This window comes from Astyanax mexicanus, chromosome 16, assembly GCF_023375975.1.
Source record: "Astyanax mexicanus isolate ESR-SI-001 chromosome 16, AstMex3_surface, whole genome shotgun sequence".
NCBI lineage: Eukaryota > Metazoa > Chordata > Actinopteri > Characiformes > Acestrorhamphidae > Astyanax > Astyanax mexicanus.
In genome coordinates this window covers 8,649,157-8,677,146 of record NC_064423.1, presented here as the reverse complement: position 1 = coordinate 8,677,146, position 27,990 = coordinate 8,649,157, and the positions used below count along the sequence as shown (strand labels likewise).

Sequence of the window (27,990 nt, the reverse complement as noted above, 5' to 3'; positions counted from 1 at the left end):
TTTAAGTGAAAGACCCGGTTATATTGTTGTAGTCCTCATAAACTTTTTGAACAATTTATAAATGTGTTCAATCCTTTTCAAATTATTAATCAAAATTCTCTATTAAAATATTAGAATTTGTCATTAATTGATCACAGTATAAAGCTGGTGTTGCATTAAAAGTTGTGAAATTGTGAATTCATAAGTGTCCAATTAGATTGAAATCACTGAGTCGCTGACATGTTGGTAAAGCGCCAGGTTCAGCCCCTCCTTGGCCTTCAGACAATAGAAGGTCTTATAAAGGCTAAAGCTCAGCCAGGAGACGCACTCAAACTCCTGTGGGCCAGCAGTCGACCCACAGGGCCACCATGGGGAATTACCGAGCGGTTCCGACGTGGGCGCTGAGATGGATGGTACTAGCCGTTGGAATAAGCTCCACACAGACAGGTAGGAGAACCAGCTTTTCTTTAGTGAAGCGCTGTGGATCAACTGCTGCCGCTCGACTGCTGTAAAAATCAGCGTTCCTTATGAATCTGCTTCTCCTTCATGGAAGGGCTTGGAGTTGTTTGACCAATGTGGGGCCTTTAGAAAAGCCTGTGTCCTGTTCTTCCAGTTCTTCTATTGTGAATATCTAAAGCTGGACGGCTGATTTATGATTAATAATGATGCTGAGCAACAGTGGAAAGCATTTGGATGTTTTTCAATAACTTGCTAATTGTTTGGCTTGTTTATGTTTATGAGCATCACACTGATCATCCGTTTGTTCCAACAGCGGACGGACCGGTCAACATCATTCCTCAGATGACCAAGATAACCATGACCTCAGGTGAGAATCCATCGTGAAGATAATCACACTGTAATCGGACTTTAATCACACAATAATTCATAATTCATAATCACGTCACAAACTTTTGGCCTAAAGGTGTCTCGGCCTTTAAGTCATAATATAAAGTTTGTAAAGATGGATTAGGGGATAAGTGATGAAGATGTACACACATGAATTCAGTGCATTTAATACGTCACTCAGAAGACCCCAGCATCGCTATCGTCCTGTAGACTTTATCCTGCAGCTAACACACCCTGCTGTAGTAACACACCTGAAATCTTTCAGAACAGAGAGGGTGTGTCCGGTGCTGCCACTGGTACTTAATTTAACTTGAGTACATTTAAATAGCCTTTACCAGTTTTTGAAATAAATGTGATTCAGATGCAATTTAAAGCAATTAAAATAGATTTGGATCATTGAGACTGTGAAAATGATGTGATCTGAAATCCTTTAAAATATTCTCAATTTAAACATAAATAATGCACCCGCACCCCCCATTTTAATGCCTAATATTGTATTAAAATGTTAAACTAAATCCATTATAACTTATTATGTATAACTAATTATAAAAAAATCATCATAGGTATTGAATAATTTATAGTAAAGACTATGTAATTCATAGTGGATAATGAACAATCTATAGCAGGTTCAGAATAATTCATGGTTAAAACTAAATATTTAAAAGTAGATATTGAATCATTCACAGTGGATGCTGAATAATTCACAGTCTATACTAAAATAAATTATTATACAACAGTCCACAGGCCAGAGTTCTCTGCTGAAGAACGAGTGAAATGTTAAGTTTGTTAAGTTTGAAATATTTTATTAAGTTATATTTTAATAAGTAATTTCTGTTTTATTTGGCAGGTGTGAGCCCTGCTCATAACGAACGAGTCTGCAGCACATGGGGGAACTACCACTTCAAGACCTTCGATGGAGATATCTTCCAGCTGCCGTCCACCTGCAACTACATCCTGACCTCTCAATGCAAGGGGAGCTACGAGGACTTCAACATCCAGATGCGGCGGCAGGTGGAGGACGGCCATCCTACCATCACCAAGATCACCATGAAGCTGGAGGGCACGGCGGTGGAGCTGACCAACAACTCCGTCACTGTGGACGACCAGGAGTGAGTACATCCAAAGCTCTGAGTAAAGAAATGAAAAATACCAGGTTTAAATGAATACATTATAGAATATATAATATACAATAAAATAAGTCTGAGCTTTACTACCAGGGCTGTGTATTGACAAGAACCTGGTGATATGATATGTATCACAATACAGGCATTATAATTCAATATAAATTCTAAGAAGAAGAAAAGATCAATTTGTATCCAGTCAGAACAGTGGGATCTGAAGACAGAGAGCAACAATAAGATTAAACACAACACAAAACCTCTGTCTGCTGCCAATCATAGCATGTACACTAAATCACTCTACTACCTTTTAAACCTATTTACTAAACATAGGCACTCTAAACTCCCTAAGACCTCTAATTAGACTTACTAAATTCATTACTCTATACAGTGTCGCAATAATCTAATGAATAGGGTAAACCTAGGGTAAAGAATATTGGTTGAAAATTATGTGAAACTGACACCAATAAATCCATAATTACTGGTATTCGTTAATTTAGGAGCATTTTATCCTCTTCAGTAACAAAGATGCTGTGAAGTATCGTAGAGAATTGTCTTCTGATATATTGAGAATCACAGTATTGTGATATCATTGTTATCATGATAGTTGTTCCTACCTTTACTGTGAGTGAACATGTGCTGGTACCCAGGTTTATATGGTGGATTAATGAAGAATGTGTGTGTGTTTTGCCGCAGGGTGACTTTGCCCTACAGCCACTCTGGAGTCCTGATCGAGAAAAACCCCTCTTACATCAAGGTTTCAGCCAAGCTGGGACTCGTGGCCTGGTGGAATGGGGAAGATGCTCTCATGGTGAGTGATACATTTAAAAATAATATTCACATAGAATTGGAGACAAATAAGGACTATTGATTTATTTGATACTCTGAGCAGAGTTTTTTTTAAGACTCTTACATAATAATAAAATAACTTAGTACAAATGTACAGAAAATGCTGATAGAGCAAAGTGTGAATTCAATTGCTGTTCTATTGCTCTACATATATGATTAATAGAAAAAAAAACTATTCATCACATATATAGAGACTCTGTAACGAATGTGGATCATTACCTGAGTATTTTGATTGGTGTATCATTGCGTGCTGTAGTGTAATGGGCCTTTAGCTTGACTTTAGTATGCTTTACATTAACATTACTGTTTACTGATATTTACTGAGTTCACTGTATTTACACTATCCTAAATATGATATTGAATTAATCTAAGAAACATCGCAGTTTAATCTATTTTGTCATTCCTTCATTTCTTCAGATTGAACTTGACAACAAGTACAAAAATCAGACTTGTGGACTCTGTGGTGACTTTAATGGAGTCCAGCTCTACAATGAGTTCATCATGAACGGTGAGTTTTAGTTTAACATTATAATCCATTTGACATTTATACATATACAGTATATTGCTGCTAGAATACAGACATACAACAAAGTTATTCATAATTCTGTAACCACTATTTTACACATACATAACCATTTATATGCATAACCAGTTAAGTCTGTTTATTCTCCTTTATAAAGGTGCTGAGATATCTCCATCAGACTTTGGACAATTTGCCAAGATAGATGCTCCAACAGAGAGCTGCACTGCTTTACCCACACCATCAGATGACAAGTGCACCAAACTGGTAAGATCTGGTGCAGTACTGATATAATATTTCATATTATGCCAAGACTGGCAGACCCAAGAGCATCAATAGAGGGTCTTCTTTTTCAGAGGAACATCATTCACTCATTGTCTTAATAAAGCAAAGTTATAGGCTGTAGCCAGGTGAACACCACCACTTTATCGAATAATCCTTGGCTGGTGGTACATTCTCATCACTGGAATGAATGTTGGGTTGCTATACATATCGCTGTCACTGCTGGGTTCCCCACCCTGTAAATTACTCACCAATAGAATGAAAATGAGGAACTAGAAGGTGATTAAGATTATCTACAGGCTACAGTGTACCTCAGCGCCTCAGGTGGAGTTCTGATGAAGGGGTCAATAAAGGATGATACAGTCTCCTCTTTCCTCCACAGACGGCAGTGTGTGAGCAGCTGTTCTCAGGTCCAGCCTTCAACAGCTGCAAGGAACTGGTGCCTCTCGACTTCTTCATCAAAGCCTGCGAGGAGGACATGTGCCAGTGCAGCAGCAACTCCAGCTCCTTCTGCCTGTGCAGCACCCTCTCAGAGTTCTCCCGCCAGTGCGTTCACGCCGGCGGGAAACCCGGCCAGTGGAGGACTGATCAGTTCTGCTGTAAGTTTGGTTCAACACTTATTATGCTTTCCACTTACCTCAGATTTTGAATGGTGGAGTTGAAAACTATGTTAAACCCGGTTGACTGTGATCCAGTTAAACATTTAGATACTAGCTATCATTGTCAGCATTGTCCCAGGTAGCACTGGTACTGATATTGTTTGATAACACAAATTATACGGTATTTTGCAGATCCAAACAGCATGTAATCATATCCACTGATATAAGTAGTACAATACTGTGTGTAGGACAGATTTAATGAGATATAAGTGATAATAAACCTTAAAATAATATCAATTCTACTAGTGCTGATGTGAGAAGCTCAATTTCCTGACTTTCCTAGTAGAAAATCTGACCTGAAATTTCCTATTTGGAACAAAGAAATTCCGACATCTGAGTTCAAATGGAATTCAGCATTAGATCTAACACAGAAGCTTCAGCTCTGTAGAAGCAATGGAGCATAGTGATAATTCAGTCAAAATGTATTATGCGATGTGTCACATATGATGTATGTTCTTATTTTTTCTTCACATTAAAATTCTCTGGTGTTTCTTTTTCCAAATTTAAACAGCCAACAAAATTTACAACAAAGTTACCATTTTTAACAACATGCAACCAACCTGTTCTGTTTTACAGCCAAGACATGCCCTAACAAGAACATGGTGCACCAGGAGTGTGGGAACCCATGTATCAACACCTGCTCCAACCCTGACCGAGGCCATGTCTGTGAAAGCCACTGCATCGACGGCTGCTTTTGTCCAGCAGGTACATTTAGCTATTAAACATTTATTTATTCCTATAATAAATAATATTCCTAAAAAAACAATAACAAAAAAGCAGGCAAAATCATGTTCTTTGATCTGCCATGTCCAGTGAAAGCCAAATAAACTTGCATTGACCTGTACTGAATGTTGATGTAATTTAGCCTTGTATTGGAATCTCAAAAATGACATTTCAAACAACATTTAAAATTGCTCTGTTTCTAGCATGAGAAACTGATATTAAAAAAAATCTTCAGTGCTATGTAGAAGCCATTTGCTTGGGTTCCTATTGTTTTGGAAACTAATTTACTTAAAACAGCAATGTCAAAAGAGGCCAATGTCCAAAGTGTAGTGGAAACAATGGTTTTAGTTCAGCTGGTGCTATAACGCTCATCAACTCTCATTTATTTAAACTTGAGGGAATTTATTCCATTAAAACCTTTATAACATATTACTATTACCCTTTGTTTCAGGTTATGTGCTTGATGACCTCACCGGTAAAGGCTGCATTGCTCAGGAACAGTGTTCCTGCACCCACAATGGAAAGGTCTATCAGCCTGGACAATCCTTCACCAGCAACTGCAAAGAATGGTGAATAAAACCTTTTTCACTGTCCAGTTATCTCAGATTTAAAGCTGCCAGTTTTTGATTTTGATAATTTATTGTCCTATAGTGTTGACTTGTGTATCAACAAGGCACTGGACGTAAAGGCATAAATTCAGTAATAATTAGCAACCTTTTAATTTTACATGTATCTTCTTCCATTTAGCACATGCACCTCTAATCAATGGAGCTGTAAAGAGAAAGACTGTCCTGGGACCTGCTCTGTGGAGGGAGGGTCTCATATCAGCACATTCGATGGAAAGGCATACAATTTCCATGGTGACTGTACATACGTCCTTACTAAGGTCAGTGCAACCCATATATATTTATCATATTTTAAGTTGCTGTGAATCAAGGTATGGACTGCACTCACTGACGTAAGTTCTTCCATTTTCTGGAGCCATGTGCTATTTAATCCAGTGACTCTGGACCTCTGGATTACCCAACTTTCATTTATATCGATGGCATTAATGGCATCTTTTCCACAGTTCTTACGTGTCAGTCATGTTTCCCAGGTAAGAAAATCTACTGTTAGGAGTCTTGCCTAAGGACTCTTTTTAGTGTAGTGTGGAGTACTTCCTGTCAGGAAAGTCAAACCCTAGTCTCCCACAGTGAGGGGGGTGGTGTTATATTCATCAATCATCACTACCAATCTGAAAATTCCCAAGATTTTTCTTGGGTCTTCACACTGTTCCAGAACTTACAGCTACAGGCTGTTACGGAAACCTGTTCACGTAACAAAACCAGGCCTGTAGGACTTGACATAACATCACGTTTCTTTCTACATATCTTTTCTTATTTCCAGCACACAAACAATACGTTAATGTTTCTTTCTTATACGAAAATCATAAGAACATTCATACTATTCTTTACCATCTCAGCCATTAAGTCTTTGCCATACTGATAAACCTTCTTTCAGTTTTCTTTACTTTATTGTCCGTGTCGATGGTCCGAGTCATTCCTCCCACCTTCTACACAGAAGGAGATCATTCCAGGGCCACGCACTCCATTCCAGTCTGTTCTTGCTTTCTTTATTTTTACCAACTTAAAATACTCAGAAGTGTTCTTCATTTCTGGTTTGTTTGGAGTCATGGAACAAATGAATGATGGTTCCCTTATAAATATATATTTAATATAATATATATTTACAAAGCTATTTCCTATTAAATGCATATAGGGTTACTTTGTTCTTGCGTTTCTTACAGCAGAATGTTTATTTTTCTCTGCACAAGTTCATGTTTTTCTGAAGTTCTGAACACTTTCCATCTCATGTGCTGTGATGCATTCAGTACCATCATTATCCTTTGGCACATCTCTATCAACACATTATTTCTTTATTTAATTTGATTCAATTAATTAATTCTTGTTCTTTGTTATTCCATTTCTTATCTTGATTTCGATTTCTAATTCATTTATTCATCTGTCTCAACAGTGTTTGTTGAAATCTTATTGTTGAAGTCTTATAAAAAATCTTCTGGAATTGTGTTTGTTGTGTTATACATGCCACCTTTGATTATTACGGCGATTATATGTGGAAATACACAGTGTTGTTTATTTTGTCATGGTGATACAGCCCTAATAAAGCCATCTGCTGTTGCCTTTCAGTCTTGTTCTCATGGGGCTCTTGCACTGAATCATCTTGAAGAAACTTCAAGACTTATTCCATCTATATTGGAGTTGTTATGTCCTTGGTCCTTGTGCTTAATGAAATAAATACTTTAACTTACACATAGTTAAATAATAAACTTAATATATGGAAAACCTTACAACGTAATCATATATAATTAACTTATACTAATGAATCTACAGATCCTTCTTCATGCAGGTTTTGTTGTTAACTTTATTGTTTTCTCCAGCAAACCAATGGCACAGAGTTCACGGTTGTAGGAGATCTGGTGAGGTGTGGTCTGACTGATACAGAGACGTGTCTGAAGGCAGTCACCCTGGCCCTTTCTGGAGGAAACACTGTAAGGAAATTTTTTACCCATTAAAAAATCTACCCACTCAATAAATCTGTCTATTATTGCTAGCATCTAACGCCCTACAGGATCCCTTTTCCAAATATAATATTATAAGTCTTTGAGGTGCAGTGTTCACTATAAATTATTATTATTTTATTTATAACTCTGTATTACTGGTAACACTGATATTCTGAGCAGCCAGATGGACATTTTATGGATTATTTGATATTTTCAGAAATATGTTTGAGCACATAAATGATACAGTACAGCACCCAAGCAAGATGAAGCCTCCAGCTGCTCATCTTATTAAATAAAAAAATAAAAACACAGCGATACACTAACATCACGTTTGTGAACTCAGAGACTACAGAAATGACCTTCCACCCTGCAGCTAATCAATCACAACTCTTACCATATGATTAGTGTTACAATGTGGAGTAATGATGCTGTAACTTTAGTAAATCTAATTGGGGGCGATTCTTAGAGAGTTTAAAGGGCCTATGTTTCAGTAAATATGTCAATATTTGATGCTACAAATCATATAATGTATCGCAAACAAAAACAATATTATTAATGTATTTGCTTATTTAGAGGTATTTTATTCTCTTCAGTAACACAAATACCATGAATATCATAGAGAATTGTGTTTTGATATATTGAGCATCACAGTATTGTGATATTCACTCCAACTCAGAAGATGCGTATCCCTTTAGTGCAGAATCCCGATGAATGTTTGCATTGCCCTGTAGGTGTTCAGCATCCAGCCAGATGGAAAGGTCTTCGTCAACAGGCTCTTCTCCCAGCTGCCTCTCTCTACAGGTGAGTAGATCTCGGTCTGTTCGATAATTCATAAAAAAAATCAAACAAACAGGCATTCTAATCTAAAAATCATGTATTTTACACTTGATAATAATGATAATCACACAGCATTTATCGTCTTTTCTAGCGGGCGTGAACATTTTCAGACCAACCACCTTTTATATCATCGTCCAGACTTCATTTGGTCTTCAGATGGAGATCCAGCTTGTGCCAATCATGCAGGTCTACATAACTGTGGATGTGATTCTTAAGGGGAAGTTAAATGGTGAGTAAATTTATCTCATGTTCACATGCTGTATCATATCAATATTATATCTTACTGTAAACTGATTAGCTGACTGAAGGGTTTCAGAATACCACTGATTGTCCTCCACTTGGTTTTTTTAGGCCTGTGTGGAAATTTTAATGACATGCAGAGTGATGATTTCACCACTGCGAGTGGAGTCTGTGAGGGAACCGGAGTAGGATTTGCCAACAGCTGGAGGACCAGAGCTAACTGCCCTGAGGTGAAGAACAGCTTTGAGAACCCATGCAGTCTTAGTCTGGAAAACGGTAAGTTGCCCCTAAACTCGTCTCTTTCTTAAGCACCTCTGTGCTCATTAACCCTTAGCGTGTTCTGAGTTTCTCTCTGCGTTTTCGGACCCTCAAATTAATCTATTTTTTGTGATTACAGAGAAATACGCTCAGCACTGGTGCTCTCTGCTGACCGACTCTAAGGGGGTTTTTGCTCCATGCCACAACGAGATCAGCCCTGATATCTACCAAAAGGTACCAAACAGCGAATAGACTGTTTCCACACAATGTTATCTTATTATTAACAATAGCTTTTTAGCTTGTGGGTATTATTTTCCATTACCTTACTATTATCATATTTTTATAATTTGCTTTCTATTAGCATTATTTTTTTATTATCTTACTGTTAACATTATCTTCTTAAACATGGCCAATTATGCACTATTATTATTAAATACAATACAATAACATTTTACCTTTAGCTTGTTTCTGTCTTTAGCTGTTGAAACCCATTTGAACCTTTAGTTTTTTTACAGTTTCGGCAATAAGCTTTTATTATTGTTGGTTTTTAACCATATAAAGTAGTTTTTATTTAGGAGGCCTAGGGAAGAAACTTTTGAGGCTTACCATGTTGTTGTTTTTTTAACAGAACTGCATATACGACACCTGTAACTGTGAGAACAGCGAGAGCTGCATGTGTGCAGCGCTGTCGTCGTATGTTCATGCTTGTGCTGCTAAAGGGATCTATCTCACCGGCTGGAGGAGCGAAGTCTGCAGTAAGTGATTCATTTTGATTCACAGATCAGAGTTTCAGATGAGAGGGTTGTATGGCAGTGAGGGAATAGTAGAGCTCTTCAAACTGTCACTTATTTAACCTGTACAATTAGACAGAAATCATGACCAATCATTCGTTTTTTCATATGACAGTTCCAACCACACGATCTGATTGTTAGAAAATGAATTAATGTGTTGGTTTTATACTGTATGGTCTTAAAATATTTTTATTGCATTCTGGAACTACTGGACCAGAAGCTGGGTTTTAATCAGAACTGGGTCATTTCTGTTCACAGCGAAGTATACCACCTGCCCCAGCACCATGGTCTACTCCTATGACGTTCAGAACAGTACCCAGTCCTGCCGCTGCCACAGTGACCCAGACTTCACCTGCGCTGCCACCTTCGAGCCGGTAGACGGCTGCGTCTGCGCCTCTGGAATGTATCTCGATGAAGGTGGAAAGTGTGTCTCACCCAGTAAATGTTCCTGCTACTATAAAGGATCAGTGATTCCCCCTGGAGAGGTCATCAGTAAAGATGGCGCCATGTGGTAGGTCCAAACTTTTGTGTTTCTTGTTGTAGAGTGACGGTAAACACATCAATCATTGATTCTGTCCTAAATAACGTATTACTCTTTTTTCAGCACCTGTAAGAATGGCCAGCTCAGTTGCATTGGACATTCCACAGACCAACCAAGTAAGCTTGCACAGAATTTTATATGTATGCACTCAGGCCACATGGAACATGCGCCCTAAGTGGCAAAAATTCGAATATATGTTAAAAGAAAAGGCAGTTGAGCTTGACTGCGATCCATGGAAAATACTAATGGACTGTGATGATCAATATGTGGGCAGAAATCAGGTTTCCTGTCATTTTTATGTACCTGTGAAATACACTAAGTGAGTAGTTCCTGAGCCCTGTGAGAGCTGGTCAGTCAGTTGATTAGATGAATCAGGTGAGCTGTATTTAGTATAAACTATAAAACCTGCAGAGTGGTGCTACTTTAGGACCAGGACCAAGAACCACCGCATTAAGAAGAGTCTGAAATCATACAGGTTTGGGTTCTGTGAATTGCAGTGATCCATTTGCTCCTCATTTAACGCTGCCACTCATTCTGTCGTTTTGACACTTAGTAGGCGCAACTGCAGTAACTTCCCACCAACTGTGATATCATGTGTATATCCTCTGTGTGTATATATATATATATATATATATATATATATATATATATATATATATATATACAGTGTATGTACACTGCACTGCATAAGAAACAGGTCTGATAACTTCTGTAGTAAACAGTCAGCATGTCGTGACACAGCCACAAGTATAAATTTAGACCTGCACCGAAAAACAAATAACATACAAAGAAATGGGCGAGTGCTGCAATAGAGAGGATCACGATGGACAAAGACACTAACGTGTGTTGAAGCAAATGAGAGATAATGCAAACAGTTTGTGACATAAGATGCCGCAAGTATGACAATTAAGAAAATACGTCATGTGTTTCCAGGAAAGGAAGAGGTTTGTGCATAAACAGAAAAGAATTTAGCAAAGATGCAGGAATACTATCATAATGTATAGCAGTGATCCCCAAACTTATGCCAGAGAGGCACAAATTTGATGTATACCCTTTTTTTCTTGGTTGTACATAATATATATGGAATGTATAAAAATAATCTGATAAATACATAACATTTAAAAATATAGGAGTTACATTTTTCTTTAAAAAGTATTTTAAAACACTACTAAATACCCTTTTAAATGGAAATGAGTAGTTATGCCTGGAGCATCAGCAGCTTGACTGTTTGATTCGTTAAAACTTTAGTCCAGTGAGTCCTACTGTGTCAGAAACCAAATAAACGTAAGTATATTTGTCATTACTGAACACCTCCACATGGTTTGTGCAGACTGTGTAATGATTATGCTAATCCCATGCTAACTGGTGTATATAGCTTTCATTACTTTGGCTATGTTAGCCTTGTAGCTCCTGTGTAAAACTAAAGAAGCACACACTAGACCCAGTAAAAACTCACCTGAGTGAAAATGTGTATCCCACTGCAATTCTAAAACACTGATTAAAAATAGTGCATCATTTAGAAACGCTGTCTTTTCTCACCCTCAGCTTGCTCCTCACCGATGGTGTTCTTCAACTGCTCCAGCACGGCACCTGGATCCACAGGCTCCGAGTGCCAGAAGAGCTGCAACAACCTGGACATGTCCTGTGTGAGTTATCTTCTTATTGTAGAACCAATCTGACTTCCTGTTACAACAGAAACGGGTACATTATTTTCATGTGAACCCTATATGTATACTAACAACTAATCCACTCCACCAACAGATCAGTACTGAGTGTATCTCGGGCTGTGTTTGCCCCGCTGGCCTCGTCTATGATGGGAACGGAGGGTGCATTAAGGAGGAACTGTGCCCCTGCGTCCACAACAGTGTTCTTCACCAACCTGGAGAGTCCATCAAAGTCGACTGCAATACCTGGTAAACACATCTCAGCTGATTTTAATGTCAGTTTTGATGACAAGTCAGGTTTAATATAGACAATTTTTATCTATCCATTCATTATAAAATGTTTGCACCATATTGAAACAGCACAAATAATACAGCGACAGTACATTAGAAGTACAATTTAGGTATTACATTTTGCACCACATTACAGCTTAAAAATTTAATAAATTTTATTAAAGAAATTCAAATAAAATATATTGTTTTTAATGCTAAAGAATCTAAAAATGACTATGAATAGATACAGTGCAAAACAGTGATGAAAAGTGTTTAGTTATTAATTTTTCTCTCTAATCTTCGTTGACTATAGCACATGCAAAGACAGGAAATGGCAGTGCACTGATAACCCGTGCTATGGAACCTGCACAGCTTATGGTGACGGACATTACATCACATTCGATGGGAAAAGATATACCTTTGATGGAGACTGTGAATACACCCTTGTCAGAGTAAGTGAGAGAAAACTATATATATATATATATATATATATATATATATATATATATATATATATATATATATATAAACCTTATAGACTGGTTTTCCAGAAGGGGGTTAAGCCTAGCTCAATTTAAAATACCAAGTCTATGATTTAATACGTTTGGGTGCTGTGTGAGTAAATTAAAAGTATTTTTCTACGTTTGACTTAGGATCACTGTGGTCACACTAATGCCAGCGCTACCTTCAGAGTCATCACTGAAAACATTCCCTGTGGAACCACCGGCACAACCTGCTCCAAGGCTATCAAGCTCTTCCTTGGGGTGAGCCTTGGTCTACCTCTACTGTTACTTCAAAATTTTAAGCTGTCAGTTTAAGTGTTTAACTTTACTTTTTTTTTTGGTTTTGTTTCTTTTAGAGGAACGAGCTCATACTGACAGATGGAAGCTATCAAGTTGTCCAAAGAGATCAGGGTGATGAAATTCCTTACCAGATCCGAGTAATGGGAATCTATCTGGTGATAGAGACCAATAATGGCGTGATTCTTATGTGGGACCGGAAAACAAGCATATTTATCCAGCTGAATCCAGAATACAAGGTGAGAAAACAGAACAAACCTTGTGGTTTTATTTAGACTGCCATTGTAGTCCCTGTTGATGCCACAGCCATTCATGGCCTGGGATGTGCAGAGAGCATAACTGTGTGATGCTAATCCATGCTGGGTGAGGGGGTGGAGTCAAAGAGTCAGGGTGGGAATTGGGTTAAAATAAATATAATAGATATCATATATGCATGTTTTCTAAAGAATGCCGCTAATTCTGATCTCCTGTAACAGGGTGCTGTCTGCGGTCTTTGTGGAAATTATGACGGCAATTCAAAGAATGACTTCACCTTGAGGAACCAAGGAGTGGTGAACAATGCGCTGGACTTTGGAAACAGCTGGAAGGATTCATCCAGCTGCCCGAGTGCAAAGAGCATCCAAAACCCCTGCTCCTTTAACCCCTACAGGCAGGCCTGGGCTGAAAAACAGTGCAGCATCATCAAGAGTGATGTTTTTAAAGCCTGTCACTCACAAGTACGATTTAAACTTCTAAATTTGTTGATTCTTTTCATTTCTATGCTGAAGACTGCGGGACATTTTCAATGGTGTGTTTTTTTGTTGTTGTTGTTGTTGTTAAGGTGGATCCTACTCCGTATTATGATGCTTGTGTGTGGGATTCGTGTGCTTGTGATACTGGAGGAGACTGTGAGTGTTTCTGCACTGCTGTCGCAGCCTACGCTGAAGCCTGTAATGAGGGTGGAGACTGTGTTGCTTGGAGAACTCCTAATTCCTGCCGTAAGTCAGCTACTTAATGCTGAATGATGTTGAACAATGGGCTGTCATTCACACACTGTTTTCTGAGGGAGGAAGAGTTTCTTAGCTTCAAATTTTTACAACGTCCAATACTGACTCAAAACAGGATCAGTTTCTGCTGTATATATGCTAGCCGCTCTAAATGGTCTGGTGTTTTAATATTAAAAAAGCAACCTGTCAAACTTAATGTTTAACTTTCCTTTCCTTTTTTAATAAAAATGTTTTTTAACCTTTTTTGGCAAAACAGTTTAATGTAAAAAAGGAAAAAGAAGAGCAGAACTACACAAACTAAAAGATAAAAAATACTAAAAGATACTTTTTAAAGGAGAACATTCACATACCCTTAGTAATTTGATCATAACGATATTTCTGCAGTTTTATGATTTTTTTATTTAAGTAGTCATGTAAACTGATTTCTTGAAACTGAATGTGTTGCTTTAACAGATAAAATAATGAAGATTCATATTTACCTATAAAATGTAATAATCCATGTTTTCTGAAAGCCACGGTAAGAGTTTCAAAGTATGCATCACGTGATTGCGTGAGAATAGTGGCTGGTAGTAAAAATATGTTACCGAAAACCTTGAGTGGGAGTTTCTCAACAGTGTCTTTTTATTCACGCTTCCAGTTCTACCTTCTAAAGTGCTCAGTTTATAAGCAGACCCACAACACGCATGAGAGAACCTGAATTAAGTTGAGTGGAAGAGTTGAGTAGAGCACTGAACAAGTCGGTCCAATTCAGTCTCTATGTGTGATATAACTTAAGCCACGTTGACAGTTGCAGCTTTTGCGACTCGTCAAGTATAAACCAGTCTATTCTCTGCACACTCCCCATGGACTGTCAGAACCCCCCTGGGATAGATAAAGGGTAGCAGTTCTCCAATATGGCAGGCATTATCTGTGAGCTTTAATGCTGTGTAGTTCAGATTTAGCACAAAAACCTAATTAGGAACAGACTTTAACTTTAACATGACACCTTTACATTTACAGAATTTGTCTGAAGCTCTTATCCAGAGTGACTTACATGACTATCATGAAACACACAAAAAGTTAGGGTATTGCCCAAACACCAGTTTGCTGCAGGAACACTATAAACTCACAGTTTGTTATTTAATTAAAATATTTCCAAATATGAATAATTTGTGTTAGGTGAACATTTGTGTGCTTTACTGTTCATTCTATAGCATCACTCCCTCCCCCATCTAATTTTCTATAAATATTTCAAATCTTAATTTTAGTTAAATTAAATCAGGAGGACTAAATTAAACTGTAATAATTTAGGTAAAAATGTGTAAAGCCTTAAGCTTAATTAACTTAACCAAAAGTTTATAGTAAACCGTATTTAAAACTGGAATTCTCAAATGATTTAGGTAAATTAAAACTTATGCCTGTATCCCAAGCTCACGGTGAAGAGCACGCCAAACACCCACCAAATGCACCAGTCACTGAACAACAGACAAACTGCTTATTTAAAGTAGCCACTGTTTTAATATTTTAATAATTTGTTTTTTGCAGCACTCTTCTGTGATTACTACAACCCTCCTGGTGAGTGTGAGTGGCACTACAAACCATGTGGCGCCCCCTGTATGAAGACCTGCAGGAATCCCTCTGGCACATGTTCCAGTCAGATACCTCCACTGGAAGGTATACTCATCTTTTTTTAAGATAAAGTAAAAGAATACATACATTTAATTATAAGCCCCTGCAGCATTTGCTCTATCTGTTCTATCTGCTCTATCTCTATCTAATATGATCTTATACTCTTGTATAGCTTCTCAGGATTTAAATTGTAAACAGGAAGTTGTAGAAGTCCTTCACAAAATGATGCACATAGCTGTTAATTAGTGTTTCAAAAAAGAATAGAATAAATAACCCAACAAGCATTTCTACAAATAAGAAATATTTTCAGTGTATTGCATGGTACACTATATTCCTGATGTTTGTGTAATAAATGCATTTAGCTACTTTATGTTAAATCCATTGATGACACTGATGTGCACACACACACACACACACACACACACATCTTTTCTAATCCCTATAGAGAAGTATTGCCAATAGAATACAACCCTCTGGCTATAAAGCCCCAGCACTGATCTGTGGTGCAGTGGAACTGTGTTCTCTGCAATGATGGAGCTCTGTCCAATACTTTTGGATGGGGTAAGTTAGGGAGTTGGGGATTAGGTGAGGTGGTGATCCTCACCCTCCAACATCAAGACCTTACTAATGTTCTTGTTGCTGAAAGTAATCAACCCAACAGCAATGTTCAAAAATCCAATAGAAAATCGTAACTTGATAGTTAAATATAACTGATTTCTAAAGAATCAATGAATAGGTGCCCCTATACGTTTGTACACATAGGTTATTTATAGTTTTAACATATAATTACTAACCTTATTTAATGAGTTCAAATGCAGTACTGGATAAAATAACTAAAAGTAACATAACATACCAGCAGAGTCAGAGGATAGTTTAGGATGTGTAAGAGTTTACAGCCACATTTAATTCAGAATACGTCTTAATATCTCTTTAGGCTGTTATCCAAAATGTCCTGCTGACCAGCCATACTTTGATGAGGACCAAATGAAGTGTGTTGACAACTGTGGCTGCTATGACAAGGAAGGAAACCATTACACTGATGGAGAGAATGTTCCCACCACAGAAAACTGTCAGACATGGTACACTTTTGCTTGATATCTTCAGAAACATATTTGCCTTTTCATCATATTTAAAACTAAGTGATTTTTTTTTCTTATGTCTGTTCTTATAAAGCTCTTGCCATTCTATGACAATTGACTGCAAAAAAGAGCAAAAAGGTAAGAAGATCTGCTCTGATAAAACTCAATTCTATTTTCAAGTGTTAACCAAAATATCCTTCTAGACTAGACTAGTCATCTGTTGATGGTAAAAGCTATCTTTCATATATTTTATTCTGCAGCCTGTACCTGCCCTTACCTTGGGAAGAAATATCCCTTTGGAAGCATTATCTACAATACCACTGATGGGAATGGCCACTGTATGCTAGCTACATGTGGAGATGATGGCAAAATCGAAAGGAACATGTTTCCTTGTTCAACACCAGCCCCAACCACATCACAATCCACTCCAACAACTGCATTTAACTTCTCCACGACAGCACCAGGTTAGTGCCATTTTTTTAACAAAGAATATGTTATATAACAAAGAATAGCTAGCGACTAGAATTACAGCAGGTTCCTGTAGTCATGCAATTTTCAAGTTTCTCAAAATCACCAATGAATATCATAGAGGACAAGGTCTATATACATAATGTCTAAGAACAGGGGGACAGATAGTAACAACAAATCAACCTACAAACTTCCTCACTAACAGAGAATGTAATGATAATTAACCAAAATTTCACCAGGCAATAACAGGTTTGTTTGAGATTGTACCAACCAAACAAAGAAAACATTAGTACAAAGTGGTCCAAGGTAATCTTTAAGAATAATACTCATCAAAGTCATAAAATACCTAAAAATTCATAACCACAACACATTTGATTTCCTTTACATGTTTATCACTTTGCCTTCTAGCTATTTTGCAAGAGCAAACAATAAAGGCAGTACTAAAGAACTGAAAAAAACTAAAGCCTATTTCCAGTCAAAACAATTTGCTGCAACTAAACAAAGGAACAATCCTGTAATAATTCAGATTTTGTAGCACAGAAGTGGCACCAGTCTGAGCAGTGATCCAACTGCAAATATATTGCAATTCTTTCATATAAATGTAACGGAACCAACAAGTGTGCAACTGATAACCATGAGAATGTTTTTTTTTTCAGTTTCAACTATGCAAACTAGTACTCACACAACACCTCAGTCAACCACTACGTGCCAGCAATCATGTTCGTGGTCACAATGGTTTGATTCAACATTCCCCACCCCTGGTCCCAATGGAGGCGACTCTGAAACATACAACAATATAAGAGCAGCAGGCTATAAGATCTGCGATAAACCAAGTGAAATTCAGTGCCGTGCTGAAAAGTATCCAAATAAAAGTATAAGTGAAGTTGGGCAGGTTGTGGAATGCAATGTCAAAGAAGGCTTGATATGCAAAAATGATGATCAATCTGGTCCGTTTCCACTATGTCTGAACTACCAAATGCGAGTTTACTGCTGTGATAACGAGCAATGCCAAACAGCTCCACCACAAACAACAACACAAAAACTAACAACCACAGCAAAGACAACCCAACGCCGTTGTGAAGTCTGCTCTTGGACCAAATGGATAAATGTTGATTATCCAGAATATGGACCAAATGGGGGTGACAATGATACAATCAAAAACATCATCAAGTCAGGAATCAACATTTGTGAAAAACCAGCTGAAGTCAAGTGTCAAGCAGTGCGCTACCCAGGTGTTCCTTTATCAGAGTTGGACCAGAATGTTACTTGCAATGACGAAGGTTTGCTTTGTGAAAACAAATACCAAACTATAATATGCCTTGACTATGAGATAAAAGTTAAATGTTGTACCACCACTGAATGTCAAACCACAGTTCCAACAACTCCAACAACTACAACAACACAAACTCCAATAACTACTACAACATCTCCAAAAACAACTTCCCCAACCACAACTCCAAAACCTACTCCAACAACCAAGACCACACCCCCAACTACAACAACCTGCAAACTTTGCCGTTGGTCACAATGGATGGATTTTGGTCCTCCTACAACAGGTCCCAATGGCGGGGAAATTGTGCCAATACAAAGAATAACTGAGACTTATCCTGGAACTTGCCCTTCTCTAAAGGAAACACAATGCAGAGCAAAACTCTACCCTGGACTTCCACTTTCAGATATAGGTCAAGAAGTGACCTGTAATGCCCAGGATGGACTGATTTGTTTGAATCAAAACCAGGGTCTCCAGGAGCAATGCTTTGATTATGAGATTAGGGTGTACTGTTGTGACATACCTTGCAATGAAACAACTCCGATTACAACTCCGACTACAACTCCAACACCAACTCCAACAACCACTCCAACAACAACTCCAACAACGACTCCAACATCCACTCCAACAACTCCAACTACTACAACCACAACTCCAACAACAAGTCCAACAACCACTCCAACAACTTCAGAGACTACAATAACAACAACCACGACAACTACAACCACAAACTTACCTCCAACTTGTGAACCTTGCCAGTGGTCAGATTGGATGGACTTTGGTCCTCCTACAACAGGTGTCAATGGTGGTGAAATTGTGCCAATAAAAAGAATAACTGACACTTATCCCAGTGTCTGTGGCAAACCCAGTGAAGTGCAATGCAGAGCGAAACTCTACCCTGGACTTCCACTGTCAGATGTAGGCCAAGAAGTGACCTGTAATGCCCAGGATGGACTGATTTGTTTGAACCAAAACCAGGGTCTCCAGGAGCAATGCTTTGATTATGAGATTAGAGTGTACTGTTGTGACAGATCAGAACATTGTACAACAACTCCAACAACAACTCCAACAACCACTCCAACAACAACTCCAACAACAACTCCAACTACAACTTCAACAACAACTCCAACAACAACTCCAACAACAACACCAACGACAACTCCAACAACAACTACCACCACTCCAACAACAACTACCACTCCAACAACAACTCCAACAACAACTCCAACTACGACTTCCACAACAACTCCAACGACAACTCTAACTACAACTACAACAACAACAACAACTACCACCACTCCAACAACAACTCCAACTACGACTTCCACAACAACTCCAACGACAACTCTAACTACAACTACAACAACCACAACTACAACTACAGCAACTACAACTACAGCAACAACCACTCCAACAACAACTCCCACCACAAGCTTACCTCCAACTTGCGAACCTTGCCACTGGTCAGATTGGATGGACTTTGGTCCTCCTACAACAGGTGCCAATGGTGGTGAAATTGTGCCAATAAAAAGAATAACTGACACTTATCCCAGTGTCTGTGGCAAACCCAGTGAAGTGCAATGCAGAGCAAAACTCTACCCTGGAATTCCACTTGCAGATTTGGGCCAAGAAGTGACCTGTAATGCCCAGAATGGACTGATTTGTTTGAACCAAAACCAGGGTCTTGAGGAGCAATGCTTTGATTATGAGATTAGAGTGTACTGTTGTGACAGATCAGAAGGTTGTACAACAACTCCAACAACAACTCCAACAACTACTCCAACAACAACTCCAACAACAACTCTAACTACGACTTCAACAACAACTCCAACGACAACTCTAACTACAACTACAACAACAACAACTACAACAACTACCACCACTCCAACAACAACTACCACCACTCCAACAACAACTCCAACCACAACCTTACCTCCAACTTGCGAACCTTGCCACTGGTCAGATTGGATGGACTTTGGTCCTCCTACAACAGGTGCCAATGGTGGTGAAATTGTGCCAATAAAAAGAATAACTGACACTTATCCCAGTGTCTGTGGCAAACCCAGTGAAGTGCAATGCAGAGCAAAACTCTACCCTGGAATTCCACTTGCAGATTTGGGCCAAGAAGTGACCTGTAATGCCCAGAATGGACTGATTTGTTTGAACCAAAACCAGGGTCTTGAGGAGCAATGCTTTGATTATGAGATTAGAGTGTACTGTTGTGATAGATCAGAAGGTTGTACAACAACTCCAACAACAACTCCAACAACTACTCCAACAACAACTCCAACAACAACTCCAACTACGACTTCAACAACAACTCTAACTACAACTACAACAACAACTACAACAACAACCACTCCAACAACAACTACCACCACTCCAACAACAACTACCACCACTCCAACAACAACTACCACCACTCCAACAACAACTCCAACCACAACCTTACCTCCAACTTGCGAATCTTGCCACTGGTCAGATTGGATGGACTTTGGTCCTCCTACAACAGGTGCCAATGGTGGTGAAATTGTGCCAATAAAAAGAATAACTGACACTTATCCCAGTGTCTGTGGCAAACCCAGTGAAGTGCAATGCAGAGCGAAACTCTACCCTGGACTTCCACTTGCAGATTTGGGCCAAGAAGTGACCTGTAATGCCCAGAATGGACTGATTTGTTTGAACCAAAACCAGGGTCTCCAGGCGCAATGCTTTGATTATGAGATTAGAGTGTACTGTTGTGAGACATCAGAAGGTTGTACAACAACTCCAACAACAACTCCAACAACTACTCCAACAACAACTCCAACAACAACTCCAACTACAACTTCAACAACAACTCCAACGACAACTCTAACTACAACTACAACAACAACAACTACAACAACAACCACTCCAACAACAACTACCACCACTCCAACAACAACTACCACCACTCCAACAACAACTCCAACCACAACCTTACCTCCAACTTGCGAACCTTGCCACTGGTCAGATTGGATGGACTTTGGTCCTCCTACAACAGGTGCCAACGGTGGTGAAATTGTGCCAATAAAAAGAATAACTGACACTTATCCCAGTGTCTGTGGCAAACCCAGTGAAGTGCAATGCAGAGCAAAACTCTACCCTGGACTTCCACTTGCAGATTTGGGCCAAGAAGTGACCTGTAATGCCCAGGATGGACTGATTTGTTTGAACCAAAACCAGGGTCTCCAGGAGCAATGCTTTGATTATGAGATTAGAGTGTACTGTTGTGACAGATCAGAACATTGTACAACAACTCCAACAACCACTCCAACAACATCTCCCACAACCACTCCCACAACAACTCCAACGACAACTCTAACTACAACTACAACAACCACAACTACAAAAACAACCACTCCAACAACAACTACCACAACTCCCACCACAACCTTACCTCCAACTTGCGAACCTTGCCACTGGTCAGATTGGATGGACTTTGGTCCTCCTACAACAGGTGCCAATGGTGGTGAAATTGTGCCAATAAAAAGAATAACTGACACTTATCCCAGTGTCTGTGGCAAACCCAGTGAAGTGCAATGCAGAGCGAAACTCTACCCTGGACTTCCACTTGCAGATTTGGGCCAAGAAGTGACCTGTAATGCCCAGAATGGACTGATTTGTTTGAACCAAAACCAGGGTCTTGAGGAACAATGCTTTGATTATGAGATTAGAGTGTACTGTTGTGACAGATCAGAACATTGTACAACAACTCCAACAACAACTCCAACAACCACTCCAACAACAACTCCAACAACAACTCCAACTACGACTTCCACAACAACTCCAACGACAACTCTAACTACAACTACAGCAACAACCACTCCAACAACAACTCCCACCACAAGCTTACCTCCAACTTGCGAACCTTGCCACTGGTCAGATTGGATGGACTTTGGTCCTCCTACAACAGGTGCCAATGGTGGTGAAATTGTGCCAATAAAAAGAATAACTGACACTTATCCCAGTGTCTGTGGCAAACCCAGTGAAGTGCAATGCAGAGCAAAACTCTACCCTGGAATTCCACTTGCAGATTTGGGCCAAGAAGTGACCTGTAATGCCCAGAATGGACTGATTTGTTTGAACCAAAACCAGGGTCTAGAGGAGCAATGTTTTGATTATGAGATAAGAGTGTACTGTTGTGACAGATCAGAACATTGTACAACAACTCCAACAACAACTCCAACAACCACTCCAACAACCACTCCAACAACCACTCCAACAACAACTCCAACTACGACTTCCACAACAACTCCAACAACAACTCCAACAACAACTCCAACTACAACAACCACAACTACAACTACAGCAACTACAACTACAGCAACAACCACTCCAACAACAACTCCCACCACAAGCTTACCTCCAACTTGCGAACCTTGCCACTGGTCAGATTGGATGGACTTTGGTCCTCCTACAACAGGGGCCAATGGTGGTGAAATTGTGCCAATAAAAAGAATAACTGACACTTATCCCAGTGTCTGTGGCAAACCCAGTGAAGTGCAATGCAGAGCGAAACTCTACCCTGGACTTCCACTTGCAGATTTGGGCCAAGAAGTGACCTGTAATGCCCAAAATGGACTGATTTGTTTGAACCAAAACCAGGGTCTTGAGGAACAATGCTTTGATTATGAGATAAGAGTGTACTGTTGTGACAGATCAGAACATTGTACAACAACTCCAACAACAACTCCAACAACCACTCCAACAACATCTCCAACAACCACTCCAACGACAACTCCAACAACAACTATGACAACCACAACTACAGAAACAACCACTCCAACAACAACTCCCACCACCACAACAACTTCAAGCACAACCTTACCTCCAACTTGTGAACCTTGCCACTGGTCAGATTGGATGGACTTTGGTCCTCCTACAACAGGTGTCAATGGTGGTGAAATTGTGCCAATAAAAAGAATAACTGACACTTATCCCAGTGTCTGTGGTAAACCCAGTGAAGTGCAATGCAGAGCGAAACTCTACCCTGGACTTCCACTGTCAGATGTAGGCCAAGAAGTGACCTGTAATGCCCAGGATGGACTGATTTGTTTGAACCAAAACCAGGGTCTCCAGGAGCAATGCTTTGATTATGAGATTAGAGTGTACTGTTGTGACAGATCAGAACATTGTACAACAACTCCAACAACAACTCCAACAACCACTCCAACAACAACTCCAACAACAACTCCAACTACAACTTCAACAACAACTCCGACAACAACTCCAACAACAACACCAACGACAACTACAACAACAACTACCACCACTCCAACAACAACTACCACTCCAACAACAACTCCAACAACAACTCCAACTACGACTTCCACAACAACTCCAACGACAACTCTAACTACAACTACAACAACAACAACTACCACCACTCCAACAACAACTACCACCACTCCAACAACAACTCCAACCACAACCTTACCTCCAACTTGCGAACCTTGCCACTGGTCAGATTGGATGGACTTTGGTCCTCCTACAACAGGTGGCAATGGTGGTGAAATTGTGCCAATAAAAAGAATAACTGACACTTATCCCAGTGTCTGTGGCAAACCCAGTGAAGTGCAATGCAGAGCAAAACTCTACCCTGGAATTCCACTTGCAGATTTGGGCCAAGAAGTGACCTGTAATGCCCAGAATGGACTGATTTGTTTGAACCAAAACCAGGGTCTTGAGGAGCAATGCTTTGATTATGAGATTAGAGTGTACTGTTGTGACAGATCAGAAGGTTGTACAACAACTCCAACAACAACTCCAACAACTACTCCAACAACAACTCCAACAACAACTCTAACTACGACTTCAACAACAACTCCAACGACAACTCTAACTACAACTACAACAACAACAACTACAACAACAACCACTCCAACAACAACTACCACCACTCCAACAACAACTACCACCACTCCAACAACAACTCCAACCACAACCTTACCTCCAACTTGCGAACCTTGCCACTGGTCAGATTGGATGGACTTTGGTCCTCCTACAACAGGTGCCAATGGTGGTGAAATTGTGCCAATAAAAAGAATAACTGACACTTATCCCAGTGTCTGTGGCAAACCCAGTGAAGTGCAATGCAGAGCAAAACTCTACCCTGGAATTCCACTTGCAGATTTGGGCCAAGAAGTGACCTGTAATGCCCAGAATGGACTGATTTGTTTGAACCAAAACCAGGGTCTTGAGGAGCAATGCTTTGATTATGAGATTAGAGTGTACTGTTGTGATAGATCAGAAGGTTGTACAACAACTCCAACAACTACTCCAACAACAACTCCAACAACAACTCCAACAACAACTCCAACTACGACTTCAACAACAACTCCAACAACAACTCTAACTACAACTACAACAACAACAACTACAACAACAACCACTCCAACAACAACTACCACCACTCCAACAACAACTACCACCACTCCAACAACAACTCCAACCACAACCTTACCTCCAACTTGCGAATCTTGCCACTGGTCAGATTGGATGGACTTTGGTCCTCCTACAACAGGTGCCAATGGTGGTGAAATTGTGCCAATAAAAAGAATAACTGACACTTATCCCAGTGTCTGTGGCAAACCCAGTGAAGTGCAATGCAGAGCGAAACTCTACCCTGGACTTCCACTTGCAGATTTGGGCCAAGAAGTGACCTGTAATGCCCAGAATGGACTGATTTGTTTGAACCAAAACCAGGGTCTCCAGGCGCAATGCTTTGATTATGAGATTAGAGTGTACTGTTGTGAGACATCAGAAGGTTGTACAACAACTCCAACAACAACTCCAACAACTACTCCAACAACAACTCCAACAACAACTCCAACTACAACTTCAACAACAACTCCAACGACAACTCTAACTACAACTACAACAACAACAACTACAACAACAACCACTCCAACAACAACTACCACCACTCCAACCACAACTACCACCACTCCAACAACAACTCCAACCACAACCTTACCTCCAACTTGCGAACCTTGCCACTGGTCAGATTGGATGGACTTTGGTCCTCCTACAACAGGTGCCAATGGTGGTGAAATTGTGCCAATAAAAAGGATAGCTGACACTTATCCCAGTGTCTGTGGCAAACCCAGTGAAGTGCAATGCAGAGCAAAACTCTACCCTGGACTTCCACTGTCAGATGTAGGCCAAGAAGTGACCTGTAATGCCCAGGATGGACTGATTTGTTTGAACCAAAACCAGGGTCTCCAGGAGCAATGCTTTGATTATGAGATTAGAGTGTACTGTTGTGACAGATCAGAACATTGTACAACAACTCCAACAACCACTCCAACAACATCTCCCACAACCACTCCCACAACAACTCCAACGACAACTCTAACTACAACTACAACAACCACAACTACAAAAACAACCACTCCAACAACAACTACCACAACTCCCACCACAACCTTACCTCCAACTTGCGAACCTTGCCACTGGTCAGATTGGATGGACTTTGGTCCTCCTACAACAGGTGCCAACGGTGGTGAAATTGTGCCAATAAAAAGAATAACTGACACTTATCCCAGTGTCTGTGGCAAACCCAGCGAAGTGCAATGCAGAGCGAAACTCTACCCTGGACTTCCACTTGCAGATTTGGGCCAAGAAGTGACCTGTAATGCCCAGAATGGACTGATTTGTTTGAACCAAAACCAGGGTCTTGAGGAACAATGCTTTGATTATGAGATTAGAGTGTACTGTTGTGACAGATCAGAACATTGTACAACAACTCCAACAACAACTCCAACAACCACTCCAACAACAACTCCAACAACAACTCCAACTACGACTTCCACAACAACTCCAACGACAACTCTAACTACAACTACAGCAACAACCACTCCAACAACAACTCCCACCACAAGCTTACCTCCAACTTGCGAACCTTGCCACTGGTCAGATTGGATGGACTTTGGTCCTCCTACAACAGGTGCCAATGGTGGTGAAATTGTGCCAATAAAAAGAATAACTGACACTTATCCCAGTGTCTGTGGCAAACCCAGTGAAGTGCAATGCAGAGCAAAACTCTACCCTGGAATTCCACTTGCAGATTTGGGCCAAGAAGTGACCTGTAATGCCCAGAATGGACTGATTTGTTTGAACCAAAACCAGGGTCTAGAGGAGCAATGTTTTGATTATGAGATAAGAGTGTACTGTTGTGACAGATCAGAACATTGTACAACAACTCCAACAACAACTCCGACAACCACTCCAACAACCACTCCAACAACAACTCCAACTACGACTTCAACAACAACTCCAACAACAACTCCAACAACAACTCCAACTACAACAACCACAACTACAACTACAGCAACTACAACTACAGCAACAACCACTCCAACAACAACTCCCACCACAAGCTTACCTCCAACTTGCGAACCTTGCCACTGGTCAGATTGGATGGACTTTGGTCCTCCTACAACAGGGGCCAATGGTGGTGAAATTGTGCCAATAAAAAGAATAACTGACACTTATCCCAGTGTCTGTGGAAAACCCAGTGAAGTGCAATGCAGAGCGAAACTCTACCCTGGACTTCCACTTGCAGATTTGGGCCAAGAAGTGACCTGTAATGCCCAAAATGGACTGATTTGTTTGAACCAAAACCAGGGTCTTGAGGAACAATGCTTTGATTATGAGATAAGAGTGTACTGTTGTGACAGATCAGAACATTGTACAACAACTCCAACAACAACTCCAACAACCACTCCAACAACATCTCCAACAACCACTCCAACGACAACTCCAACAACAACTATGACAACCACAACTACAGAACCAACCACTCCAACAACAACTCCCACCACCACAACAACTTCAAGCACAACCTTACCTCCAACTTGTGAACCTTGCCACTGGTCAGATTGGATGGACTTTGGTCCTCCTACAACAGGTGTCAATGGTGGTGAAATTGTGCCAATAAAAAGAATAACTGACACTTATCCCAGTGTCTGTGGTAAACCCAGTGAAGTGCAATGCAGAGCGAAACTCTACCCTGGACTTCCACTGTCAGATGTAGGCCAAGAAGTGACCTGTAATGCCCAGGATGGACTGATTTGTTTGAACCAAAACCAGGGTCTCCAGGAGCAATGCTTTGATTATGAGATTAGAGTGTACTGTTGTGACAGATCAGAACATTGTACAACAACTCCAACAACAACTCCAACAACCACTCCAACAACAACTCCAACAACAACTCCAACTACAACTTCAACAACAACTCCAACAACAACTCCAACAACAACACCAACGACAACTCCAACTACAACGACCACAACTACAACTACAGCAACAACCACTCCAACAACAACTCTCACCACAACCTTACCTCCAACTTGCGAACCTTGCCACTGGTCAGATTGGATGGACTTTGGTCCTCCTACAACAGGTGCCAATGGTGGTGAAATTGTGCCAATAAAAAGAATAACTGACACTTATCCCAGTGTCTGTGGCAAACCCAGTGAAGTGCAATGCAGAGCAAAACTCTACCCTGGAATTCCACTTGCAGATTTGGGCCAAGAAGTGACCTGTAATGCCCAGAATGGACTGATTTGTTTGAACCAAAACCAGGGTCTAGAGGAGCAATGTTTTGATTATGAG

At 40.0% G+C, this 27,990-nt stretch overlaps 1 protein-coding gene and 1 long non-coding RNA gene across 2 annotated transcripts in view; one reads left to right on the top strand and one right to left on the bottom strand.

The window, feature by feature from the left end:
• Positions 1 to 329: 329 nt before the first annotated feature.
• Positions 330 to 27,990, top strand: part of LOC103035069 (mucin-5AC) — a 40,372-nt gene continuing 12,711 nt past the window's right edge. The window contains exons 1-33 of the mRNA XM_049465963.1: positions 330 to 426; positions 752 to 805; positions 1,673 to 1,934; positions 2,640 to 2,754; positions 3,210 to 3,300; positions 3,473 to 3,579; positions 3,977 to 4,193; positions 4,830 to 4,958; positions 5,428 to 5,545; positions 5,724 to 5,862; positions 7,414 to 7,524; positions 8,268 to 8,337; positions 8,465 to 8,602; positions 8,725 to 8,889; positions 9,011 to 9,105; positions 9,500 to 9,626; positions 9,921 to 10,173; positions 10,267 to 10,319; positions 11,749 to 11,849; positions 11,965 to 12,116; positions 12,451 to 12,589; positions 12,791 to 12,901; positions 12,997 to 13,176; positions 13,414 to 13,653; positions 13,758 to 13,914; positions 15,448 to 15,576; positions 16,466 to 16,610; positions 16,705 to 16,748; positions 16,871 to 17,074; positions 17,735 to 18,414; positions 21,609 to 21,794; positions 25,644 to 25,829; positions 26,556 to 26,783. Of these exons, the coding sequence (XP_049321920.1) occupies positions 348 to 426; positions 752 to 805; positions 1,673 to 1,934; positions 2,640 to 2,754; positions 3,210 to 3,300; positions 3,473 to 3,579; positions 3,977 to 4,193; positions 4,830 to 4,958; positions 5,428 to 5,545; positions 5,724 to 5,862; positions 7,414 to 7,524; positions 8,268 to 8,337; positions 8,465 to 8,602; positions 8,725 to 8,889; positions 9,011 to 9,105; positions 9,500 to 9,626; positions 9,921 to 10,173; positions 10,267 to 10,319; positions 11,749 to 11,849; positions 11,965 to 12,116; positions 12,451 to 12,589; positions 12,791 to 12,901; positions 12,997 to 13,176; positions 13,414 to 13,653; positions 13,758 to 13,914; positions 15,448 to 15,576; positions 16,466 to 16,610; positions 16,705 to 16,748; positions 16,871 to 17,074; positions 17,735 to 18,414; positions 21,609 to 21,794; positions 25,644 to 25,829; positions 26,556 to 26,783 (5,205 nt within the window). The 5' untranslated portion in view covers positions 330 to 347. The remainder of the gene's footprint in view (positions 427 to 751; positions 806 to 1,672; positions 1,935 to 2,639; positions 2,755 to 3,209; positions 3,301 to 3,472; positions 3,580 to 3,976; positions 4,194 to 4,829; positions 4,959 to 5,427; positions 5,546 to 5,723; positions 5,863 to 7,413; positions 7,525 to 8,267; positions 8,338 to 8,464; positions 8,603 to 8,724; positions 8,890 to 9,010; positions 9,106 to 9,499; positions 9,627 to 9,920; positions 10,174 to 10,266; positions 10,320 to 11,748; positions 11,850 to 11,964; positions 12,117 to 12,450; positions 12,590 to 12,790; positions 12,902 to 12,996; positions 13,177 to 13,413; positions 13,654 to 13,757; positions 13,915 to 15,447; positions 15,577 to 16,465; positions 16,611 to 16,704; positions 16,749 to 16,870; positions 17,075 to 17,734; positions 18,415 to 21,608; positions 21,795 to 25,643; positions 25,830 to 26,555; positions 26,784 to 27,990) is intronic.
• Positions 23,084 to 27,969, bottom strand: LOC125782173 (uncharacterized). The gene is made up of 2 exons (XR_007424723.1): positions 27,918 to 27,969; positions 23,084 to 23,399 (listed from the first exon to the last, which is right to left on the bottom strand). It is a non-coding gene; the product is annotated as an uncharacterized LOC125782173 (long non-coding RNA).